Below are 11,977 nucleotides of genomic sequence, written 5' to 3' on the forward strand. Positions count from 1 at the left end.
AGAAGTGAATAAATGATCAGTGCGGCTGTTGTCTTTCAATCCAGGTACAACTGCATAGAAATCTGATTTTAGGTTATGTTTGATTTTTTTTTTTCTTTTTGACAATCATGTAGATAGAAGTGTTCATTGTAGCATCCTTTCTATCCAGAATGGTCTTCCTCCATGAAATTTAACTTAATTTGTAATAGTCATTGTGAGATTATGTTCATTTTCATACACTTTATGATTCATCTCCTGTGAAATAACCCCAGTTTCTTCTCAGTGTATCTGTTTAGCTTTCTTTGTTTTTCTCCCTCTGAATTGGTCTTCATTTTTTTAAAAGTAATCAGCTTTTCATCCATTTTTTGGATTTTAAAAGAATTTGAATTTAACTCTGGCTGCACATCAAAAATTGCATTTGCACTCTACATTTTTTAGTGTTGTAAAAGGATGGTTTCTTAAATTTAAAAAGCTCTTTTCTTTTTTCCAGTTACGTGGCACAGTACATTTTAAAATAATGTAATTTACTTGTTTCATGAAAGCTTGTAAGATTCAAACTTGAAGTGTTTTATGCAATTTAATAATGTAGTTTAAAGTTAAAAAGGTCTCTTTGTAACTTTATTTTATTTTTAGTTTTCATGATTTATGTGATTTTCATTTAGTTTCAGATTTATATGTTTCAGGGCTCATGGAGGAGGACGTGGCGTGTCTCTCAGACTCCACCTCTGATGAGCGCTCCCTTAGCTCCTACACCTCGGAGTCCATTGATGACAATGGTAGGAATGGAGGACTAAAACCACTTTACAATGCACTGGGCTTATTAAAAGGAGGACATTATGTAAAATCAACAATTTTGAGCTTTATGTTACAATGTCATTCCTGCATTAAAAACATTCTTGGAGTGTTTTTATTTGTTCATTGAAGTTTGAAGAATCCTTGAATCTCCTGCGACAGCCATTCAACATTTGCTCATACAAAGCACTACCACTGCAGTGTCCAGATGAGTCTCCATCTGCCAGTCAGGGTCCTTGTTTGTTTGTTTTGGGAATTTTCTTGGGATTAAATGACCTCTGGTATCTGCCTTCCTCCGTCTGTGTCATATTGTAAAATGAACAATGAAGAAAGTATAGGCAAAGTTTCACCACTCTCTGTATACAATACTGTGAACAAGTACTGTATTTGTTCTCCTTCATATTTCTTGTTGGTCATTCAGATCACATAGCACATTTTAACATCAACCAGAGAGAAACTGAGTTTGTCAACAAAATCTACAAAAAATAAGCAATTACTGAAAATTACTCCAAGAGCACAATGACAACTCAATCCAAATATCATCAAAAAGAAACTTAGAACAGCATCTAATGCATGATAGTCCTCACTTATTCTACTTCTATCATCAGAGAGATGAGATGAAGGCATTGTAGTATTTCATATATAAATCCATACATCACATGTATGAGAATGTGTTTGCAAGAATAACATGTCCCCTCTGGGTTTCAACATGTGTGCCCACAACCATTTGCATTGTTATATATTACAGTGACACATAATTAAAAATGCACTGACGCTGGTTCTTTTTTTCTATTTTTCTCTTTGTGTTTTCCTTCTAGCATCCATAGTCACAGTCATACGTCTAGTCAATGATGCTGTTGATGATATTGAAAGTGAAGGTATGAAAGAACATCTTCTGTTAACTTCTCTTTCTCTTTTGTGTCTGTCTTCTGTTTCCAAACTCTTTGTTCAGTGGCAGAGCAAAAAGATACAGTGTGCTGAAAGCAGCCCAGGCTGTGCCTTGAATCCCTGTTCTTATTAAGAATAAAACACTCTGCTTAGATTTTCAATATTTTTGTCAGTTTCTGACACCGCGTCTCTCTCTACTTCAATTTTGCCTCTTTGGTTCCTGTGTTGTTTGTCTCCGGCTTTCTCTGACTTTGGCTTTCTCTCTCCCTTTGAAGTGTCAAACATGGACAAAGAACAGCAGTGGAACAGCCCGGGTGAGTGAGACGCAAAGCAGCTGAAAAACATCTTATTAAAAACCCATCCCTCCGACTTCCCTTACCAAACTCTTATCCAAAGCCTGACCTATTGTATACTTTACATTACGGGCACCGAACACTTCTATTAAAGTGTTCGGTGCACCCAATTTTCTAGAGATCATCAGATCTATTTAAGCCAATATATTGATATATTTTGTGGTTCATACTTTAAATGTTAAAGCCTTTCCACAAGCTGTCTTCTGATTGGTGGTTCTAGTGGATTTCTATAAATTAAAATATCATAATATATTTTATGATGTTGCAGAGCATGATGTTTATTTTCTGTTGTTGATTTTACAAACAGGAAACAATTAGGGACCCATAGAAAAAAGAGCAGCATGCTAATAAAAAAAAAGTAAATGCAAGTTTTAAGGGTTGTTATTCAGGTTTACAGAAATGTTAGCGTTCTGAAGATGTTTCCTATGTACTGCACTACACTCAATAGTTGGTTGGCCCAACTTTTAATATCATATTGTTCATAAACGCTATATATATATATATATATATATATAGATAAAGATATATATATATATATATATATATATATATATGTTTTTCTCTTGATCTTAAGTTCAATTGTTTGAATCTTTAAAAAAATGGATAAATTCCTGGCACATCTGCACCAACTATGCTTTTTGTTCCATCTGACTACAAAAATGAAAAGCGCCAAGCTTCTAACATGAGTTCCCTCTCATCTCACCAAAACAGCTCAGCTCACTGTGGCATGTACAGTACATGGGATTTCTTGGCATTTCTTGTGTTCTCTGAAGTGGAGGAGTTGGCAGCGCATCTTTACTGTGGGTGGGTGGGATTGGGTTTTGCTCTGGTGCATCCCACAGATGTTCAAGCAGATTTGGGGCCGAGTAACCACATTGGACTATTTATGTTTTACTCAAGCTTCTGTTGGCAATTTTTCCAGTTTTGGGTGGGTTGCACCGTCTAGAAAAGTTGCCACACAGTGGGAGCGTAATTTCTAAAGCATTACTTGAAACCATATTGTATAGATTCTATCTGGAACAAAAAAATGATATCGTTAGCTCTTTGAAACATCTGCTTTCAACAGTTTTTTTTCTTTTTAATGTGGACCAAAATAAAGCACAGGGTCACATTTTTCTATGAGACAAGCTATTTTACTGTTAATTATCTGTTTAAGCAAAGCAAAGCTTTCACCCCAGCCTTTCAGACAGTCTCAGTGGATTTTAAGGGCACTTTGAGCCAAACAGCAGTGAAAAAGGCAGCTTCTAATACTTTCGCTCTCACACTAAATAGGGCACCAACCACAGTTTGACCTCTGGCTTTTCTCTCCTTATGAATAAATGCATTGCTTTGCTATTACAAAGAATACCCAGTTAGACACCTACAGAATAAGATCAGCGTGTCCCTTCCTGCTACTGTGCTGCAGTCTCATAGTAAATATTAACTGGCTCATAGTTACAGAATCTGTTTGTTCTCAGTTTCCCTAAGTTTCCTAGGCCTAACAAGCATTTCATGTCTGACTCTGTGCAAAGCTGCATTTATCTCCACACATCACCAGCTTACTGAAGTACAATAAAGCCTCCACATGAAATAATACCACACATGTAAAATACATGGCTGAATTGTTTTTAATGATGCATGAGTGCACACTTAATTACACACATAATGCAAGATTAATCCCCTCATAGAACTTAAAGCACTTGGTCAGTAAAAACCAAAAAGGAGTTTTGTGTTGGTTTTTTATGAAACGCTTAATCAACAAAAATCAGTTTTCAGCTTCTGTGGAATAAAATAGAAAAGTAGAACTAATTCTTCATCTAAATTAGATGGTTATAGAGGGTAATTATTCCAGAAAGGGCTAAGCAACCAAGGTGTATTTGAAAGAGTCGAGACAGATGGAAAACAGGAATATTGAAAAGATAATTAGCTTTAATTAACGAGCATTGAATCAGATGAAAACATGCTAGAAACGATTGAATAATACAACTAAAAGTATGGTAATTGGAGCCCAAATTAGTAAAGATTTATCCTCAGAAACGGGCCAACAGTCTTTATGGTTAAAATAAGTCCTCTTTTTACTAGTGTCATCCTGTCCTGAAGATTGTGTGCGAAACATAGAGCAGATTCATCCTCTCTCACTTTTGTATATAATTTTTTGGCCAGAGTTAGGAAAAGCCCCCTAAATATTCTGAAGAGCAACAAACGAGAGCCACATTCAGAGTCATCTTGTCTTACTGCCGCACCTCATGGAGCCGCCCATTTCACATTAATTTCATTATACATGTTTGCAAATATTAAGAAAATGAAATACTTAAAATTAATATGGGCTGGGTTAAATTTTAAAAACATTAAAAATGTCACTTGGGTTTTTTACTCCATGCACTAAATAACTTAGTGTTGTTGCTAAAATTATGATTATGTATCATTTAAAATGGGTTCTTTGTCCATTTATTGTGCCAAAACAGCTTTCTGCATAGCTGCCCACTTCTATCATTGCATTATAGATAATATGTCCACATACAGATCATGTGCTGTTGATTTTCTTTGTTTGTGTTTATGTTCACTTATTGTACACTTATTAGTAATATCCTCCTCTTATCATGCATTTTTGTATCCAGAGTTTGCTTTTGGACTGTATCGTGCAAGTTTTTCTGTCCCATGAGATGTTTGTTTTGTTTCCATTTCACCGATAGCGAGGCACCACCTGCAGAACAAGGATAAGATTTGTGTAGAGTTCGTCAAAGAGTACACTGTGGATTGTAAGAGCATGTATTTATTTATTTATTCCCTCTTTTATTTAAAAAAAATATTATTCCAACCAGAGACCTAGATATTTCAGCAGCAATAGCATGCTGAGAAAGACAGTCCCAATATTTTGTGGTTTTTGTTGGCATGGAAGTCTCATAAATATCTCTTGTCCGTGTGTGTCTTGCATTGCACCCCAGGAGCTGACATTCTCCAGGACACTAATGAAGTGTACGCTTTATCCCACACAGAGACTGACCCCTCTGGCTCCACTCACTTCATCAATATGATACCTTTTCACGCACAGCTCATTAGCCAAATCATGAATTATGCAGTCTGCATGCTGTAGTTTGTAGGAAGTTGTGATTTATTATGTTTTCTCTGTTTTCTCAGAATAATTCATTTAAATGAAGAACACATATCAAAATGTATTTTGTTGCATTAATAAATGTGCAATAATAAATATTCCAAAATGAGGTAAACACATTGAAATTTTTTTTACTTAGCCTCATAACTGGCTTGCAAATTTTCAAATGGTTTATACTGGTGAAGAAAATGATTTATACCGTTCTTCTTTTAAGCTCTTCAATACACAGTATTGAAAAGAGAGCAATAATAATTACTGGCATGTGAAGTGCCTTACAAGCATATTTATCCCTATTTGAAAATTGTAGTAAAATCTGATTAAACTTATCAAGACACAGGAAATGAAAAACCTATAATACCTATTAGATAAAAATCCTATTTGTAATTTACAATCTCAGTGAAAGTCATGGCCTCTTCTAAGGGGGTAAGGTGCAGTGCACAAGAAGTGCTAAGTAGTATTATATATATATATATATATATATATATATATATATATATATATATATATATATATATATATATATATATATATATATATATATATATATAAATTCCCTTCTCACCCACCGCGGGTGGTTCTTATCCTCTGAGCTCGGGTCCTCTACCAGAGGCCTGGGAGCTTGAGGGTTCTGCGCAGTATCTTGGCTGTGCCAAGGACTGCACATTTCTGTACTGAGATGTCTGATGTTGTTCCTGGGATCTGTTGTAGCCACTGCGTTTGGGGTTTACTGCCCCGAGGGCCCCGATGACCACAGGCACCACTGTGGTCTTCACCTTCCAGGCCCTCTCCAGTTCTTCCCTGAGGCCCTGGTATTTCTCCAGTTTCTCGTGCTCCTTTTTCCTGATGTTGCAATCACTTGGTATTGCTACATCTACCACAACGGCTTTCCTCTGTTGTTTATCCACTACGACAATGGTTGGTTCGCCATTACCATTTTGTCTGTCTGGATCTGGAAGTCCCACAGAATCTTAGCTCTGGCGTTCTCCACCACCTTTGGGGTGTTTCCCACTTTGATCTCGGGGTTTCCAGTCCATATTCTGCACAGATGTTTCTGTACACTATTCCTGCCACTTGGTTATGTCGCTCCATGTACGCTTTCCCTGCCAGTATCTTGCACCCTGCTGTTATGTGCTGGACTGTCTCAGGGGCCTCCTTGCACAACCTACACCTTGGGTCTTGTCTGGTGTGGTAGATCTGGGCCTCTATTGCTCTGGTGTTTAGGGCCTGATCCTGGGCGGCCAGGATGAGGGCCTCTGTGCTGTCCTTGAGTCCAGCTTTTTCCAGCCATTGGTAGGATTTACTGATATCAGCCACTTGGGTTATTTGCTGGTGGTACATCCCATGTAGGGGTTTGTATCTCTGGCACCTCAACCTTTGTTCCCTGTTGTCTGAGACATTCACTGAGCACATTGTCTGTTGAGGCTTTGTCCCTGATGTATTTATGGATCTTAGTTGTTTCGTCCTGGACAGTGGTTCTCACACTCACTAGTCCTCTGCCTCCTTCATTGCGGCTCGTGTACAGTCTCAGGGTGCTGGATTTGGGATAGAACCCTCCATGCATGGTTAGTAGCTTTCTGGTCTTAATATCTGTGGCTTTTATCTCCTCCTTTGGCCAGCTAATTATTCCAGCAGGATATCTGATTACTGGCAAGGCATAGCTTTTTATCGCACGGATTTTGTTCTTGCCATTGAGCTGGCTTCTCAGCACTTGCCTTATTCGTTGGAGGTATTTAGCTGTGGCTCCTTTCCTTGTGACCTCATCGAGGTTGCCATTTGCTTGTGGTATACCTAGGTACTTGTAACTGTCCTCTATATCTGCTATTGTTCCTTCTGGGAGTGAGACCCCTTCTGTGTGGATGACCTTCCCCCTCTTTGTGACCAGCCGACCACATTTCTCTAGTCCGAATGACATCCCAATGTCAGTGCTGTAGATCCTGGTGGTGTGGATCAGTGAGTCGATGTCTCGCTCACACTTGGCGTACAGCTTGATGTCATCCATGTAGAGTAGGTTTTTGAGTCTGTATCCGTAGCCAGTCTTGTTGATAACTTGGCTGAGGGGGTTCAGGCCTATGCAGAACAGTAGCGGGGACAGAGCATCTCCTTGGTATATGCCACATTTGATGGACACTTGTGCAAGTGGTTTGCAGTTGGCTTCAAGGGTGGTTTTCCACAGCCTCATCGAGTTTGCAATGAAGGCTCTCAGAATCCTGTTGATGTTATACATCTCTAGGCATTCAATGATCCAAGTATGCGGCATTGAGTCATAGGCTTTCTTGTAATCAATCCAAGCCATGCACAGGTTGGTGTGTCGGGTTTTGCAGTCTCGGGCAACTGTGCGGTCTACGAGGAGTTGGTGTTTGGCTCCTCTGCTATTTACACCGATACCCTTCTGTGCCATGCTCATGTGTTTATCCATGTGTTTGCTTATCTTGGCCGCTATGATGCCTGACATGAGCTTCCAGGTTGTGGAGAGGCAGGTTATTGGTCGGTAGTTGGGTGGGACTGGACCCTTTGTTGGACCCTTCTGGATTAGGGTTGTCCGCCCTTCAGTTAACCATTCAGGGTGAGTCCCACTTTGTAGCAGCTGGTTCATTTGGGCTGCCAGTCGCTCATGGAGAGCAGTGAGATTCTTTAGCCAGTAGGCATGGATCATGTCAGGCCCTGGTGCTGTCCAGTTTTTCATACCTGAGACTCTTTCTTGAAAATCTGTCACAGTGATGGTTACCGGGGCTTGCTCAGGGAGGTTGCTGTGGTCCTCTCGTAGAGAGATCAGCCACTGTGCATTGCTGTTGTGGGACGCCTCCCTTTCCCATATGCCTTTCCAGTATTGTTCCGTCTCCAGCCTTGGTGGGTCTGCTCTGTTGTTATTGTTACCCTGCCATTGAGAGTACACCTTAGCTGGTTGAGTGGAGAAGAGCCGGGTTAATCCTTCTGGATTCATTCTCCCTTGTGTATCTCTTTAGGCGGCTGGCCAAGGCTTGGAGCCTCTGTTTGGCAGTTTCAAGTGCTTCAGGTATGGGCATCTGCCTGTACTTTCTGGGTACTGGTCTTTTCATTGCACCCTTGTGGAGCTCTGACAGTTGGCTCACTTCCCTATGACTCAATGCCGCATACTTGGATCATTGAATGCCTAGAGATGTATAACATCAACAGGATTCTGAGAGCCTTCATTGCAAACTCGATGAGGCTGTGGAAAACCACCCTTGAAGCCAACTGCAAACCACTTGCACAAGTGTCCATCAAATGTGGCATATACCAAGGAGATGCTCTGTCCCCGCTACTGTTCTGCATAGGCCTGAACCCCCTCAGCCAAATTATCAACAAGACTGGCTACGGATACCGACTCAAAAATGGGGCCAACATCAGTCACCTCCTCTACATGGATGACATCAAGCTGTATGCCAAGAGTGAGCGAGACATCGACTCACTGATCCACACCACCAGGATCTACAGCACTGACATTGGGATGTCATTCGGACTAGAGAAGTGTGGTCGGCTGATCACAAAGAGGGGAAGGTGATCCGCACAGAAGGAGTCTCACTCCCACAAGGAACAATAGCAGACATAGAGGACAGCTACAAGTACCTAGGTATACCACAAGCAAATGGCAACCTCGATGAGGCCACAAGGAAAGGAGCCACAGCTAAATACCTCCAACGAATAAGGCAAGTCCTGAGAAGCCAGCTCAATGGCAAGAACAAAATCCGTGCGATAAACAGCTATGCCCTGCCAGTAATCAGATACCCTGCTGGAATAATTAGCTGGCCAAAGGAGAAGATAAAAGCCACAGATATATATATATATATATATATATATATATATATATATATATATATATATATATATATATATATAAAATATATAATTTCACTTTAAAATAAAACATTACTTCAAAATGAATTAAAATATGAACTGAATCTTTGAGTGAATCACTTATAAAGGTGGAACTGGCAGAAAGTGCAATGAATGTTCAATATTTAAACAATTTCAGGCAATGAATTTGTAAGACAAAATTAAATAAAATAACTACTAATATATTATAGATATAACTTTGATAAACAAAAGCTAAAAATAGTTGTTCAAATAGACATATTGGGCAGTATACAGAAAACAGTTGCTTTGAATTTATTGAGCAACTGACATCTTCACTGTTTTACTCATGTGTCCCTCTAGACTATTGGTCTGGAGAAAAAGTTATGGCACACGGGATTTGGCCCCTGGGCCTTGAATTCGACATGTGGTTAAGATCAAATGATGGATGTGCTAGAATGACCAAATCCAGACCAAAATCCATTCCAGATCTTTTTTACAAAAAAATAAAAACGTAAATTAGTCCTTTTCAAATTTGGATTTGTAAAGCCTTTTTAAAAACATTTATACATTTTCTTATGACTATACTTTAATGGATGTCTATCACATAAAATCCTGACAAGATATGTCGTTTAAAGAGACAAACGTTTAAAAAAAAGTTCATGATGTATAAATGCTTTTATTATGGCACAGTACTTGGTGCTCAACTCGCTTCAGTCAACTTCCTGTAGTTATGGTTATGAAATGGTTTTGAAAGTGCAGCTACGTTTTACTGATGTGAAACCCATTAAAACGATCATATCATTCCTCCTCACACTATCCAAAAGACAGTAAAAACGGTTGTTTTTTATACTAAGAACTTCATGCCTAAAGCAGTTTAGCATCATTAGTTTTCATGCAGTGGGGCCTCGGGCTCATAACGCAGCATGTGAGCTTATATATTTCAGCTCCTCATTAAAATAATATTTCTTGTCCGTAAGATACTTCCAAACCACCTAAAGAGTTGCTTTCTGTCTTTTCTTTTTCAGCATACCGGTGGGAGACTTCCTTCCAGAGTTTGAGCTGGCTGTCACCGTCACGGTTGCATCCGCCAGAGGTGGGATACCATTACAACCTCAGTGACGCCCAGCAGAACATCAGACGTGGAGGCAGCACACGCTCCCTCCAGCTCGACTCCAGAATGATGAGCTGCAGCGGTGACAGAGGCCATGAGTCGGGCCAGGCGAACAGGAGGAGGACCTTCCAGTGGGAGAGGAATCAGTCTGGCGAGTGGGAAAGAAGACAAACTGTGCACAGAGATGAAAAGAGGAGACACGAAGGGGAAGGGAAAAAGACAGAGATGAGAAGCAGGGATGTGGCGGCGCACCACAGAGAACATCTGCAGCTGCATGGCCATGACAGTATTGAAGACAGCTCTTCGCCTATTTACGAGGAGTACAGAGAGGCCTGCCATGATCCAGAGCCAAATGACGACTCCGAGAGTCTCTATGACACTCTACCGCCAACACGGCGAGCGTACGAGGGATACCCGTCAAGCCCACCAGGCCTCAACCTGCACCCGGCTCAACTCATGCCCCCTTTGAGAGCCTGGGATCTACAGGAGGAGGAATGGAGGCGATCACAGGAGGAACAGGACGGACTCGGCTCTGCCGGTCTGAGCGGATCTGGAGATGAGCTCGAAAGACTTCTGAACCTGGTGTCGCTCAGAGCCAGGAGAGCCACTCGGACGAACAGAAATTCAACTGGATCTGAACCAACAGGAAGCTGGGAGGGGTGTAAATGAACCATTAACCAGACTGCTTACAGAATGTTTAGAACATTTATTAATCCTTTATGAACAGCAAAGAGGCAGCAATTCTCTCTGACTTTATTTTGTGTTTATAATACAACACCTCTGCTGCAGCATGTAAATATAATTGTACAGGGATATTAAAAAAAAAAGACACACATGCGTCTGTTATGCTTATCCTGGTGTAAACAAGCACTAATCCACCACCAATCCCTTGGATCTTCGATAAGCTGCAGGAATCAGAGGAAATTCATGTGTTCTCTCAACGCCTTCACCTGTGCCACGTGAGAATCGTCCGTGATTGGCTGTGAATCAAAGCCGATACATATATTATTTAGAGCCACTGAAGCACTGCATTCATCTGTTTCTCTGTTGTTGTTTGGGGTTGAGGGGGGCAGGTGGGGATAATATCAACGTGCGTCTATGTGTTGTGCGCGTCATACATTGTATTTTTCCAAACATAAAAGCTCACACACACGCACACAATCGCTGTGTGAACTCAGCCTCACATTTCTTAGAGCTTTTATTATTTTCACTGGCACATGCTTGGGGTTGTTTGGGTGAGATCTTTTCACCCACGTCCTACTACACACAGCCTGAGCTGAGCTATTAAGATTACCAATGCTGATACCTGGGGGATTTTTCCTTAATCATTTAATTATTCTATGAATATTTATTTGATAACTACTCATTTGTGAGAACTTCTTTCGTGAACACATCATGGATGTTATTGTGTATTTAAAATTTTTGCCAACAGTTACGTTTTTCTTTTTTTCCCCTTGCTTTAAATTTATGCGTGAAAAGCTCTTTTAACATGCCTGATTTTGTAATTAGTATAAAGTGAATTGAAAAAGCTTTCAGGCTCTTTGAAATTTTTAACCTTTTGTCTTGTTCTGTGTATTTTCATGGGATTTGTGCAATTGACAAGCCAGGTAGTGTATAATTTTGAAGTTTAAAAAAATGTTTTTTTTTTTCTTTTTACATAGACATATCTAGCAACTAAATAAAATTCAGGGTAATAAATTTCCTTTAAAAGTCACCTAATTCATTAATTGGAGTCCACATATGTTCTAATACTAGTTCTAATTCTAATTTTAAAATAAATATGTCATGATATGCAGTGAAGAGATGGTGAGGAAGACTCCAGGACCAGGTTGAAAGAAGAAATGATGATGATTTTAATGATGAAGTCAGCAATACCATGTCCAAAAATCCAGGCAGCACAGAAATGAGCAGAAGGCTAAAGCTTAGCTATTGGTAGCATCTGGTTGAGAC

At 39.9% G+C, this 11,977-nt stretch overlaps 1 protein-coding gene across 1 annotated transcript in view; it reads left to right on the forward strand.

Moving 5' to 3' along the window:
* LOC129368492 (protocadherin Fat 3) overlaps positions 1-11,706 on the forward strand; it is an 80,867-nt gene extending 69,161 nt beyond the window's left edge. Inside the window, 5 exon segments of the mRNA XM_055043489.1 lie at positions 663-755; positions 1,590-1,649; positions 1,935-1,973; positions 4,685-4,750; positions 9,942-11,706. Of these exon segments, the coding sequence (XP_054899464.1) occupies positions 663-755; positions 1,590-1,649; positions 1,935-1,973; positions 4,685-4,750; positions 9,942-10,696 (1,013 nt within the window). The 3' untranslated portion in view covers positions 10,697-11,706.
* The last annotated feature ends 271 nt before the right edge of the window (positions 11,707-11,977 follow it).

The sequence above is a fragment of the Poeciliopsis prolifica genome, unplaced genomic scaffold (genome assembly GCF_027474105.1).
Source record: "Poeciliopsis prolifica strain line A6 unplaced genomic scaffold, Auburn_PproV2 SCAFFOLD019, whole genome shotgun sequence".
Classification (NCBI taxonomy): domain Eukaryota; kingdom Metazoa; phylum Chordata; class Actinopteri; order Cyprinodontiformes; family Poeciliidae; genus Poeciliopsis; species Poeciliopsis prolifica.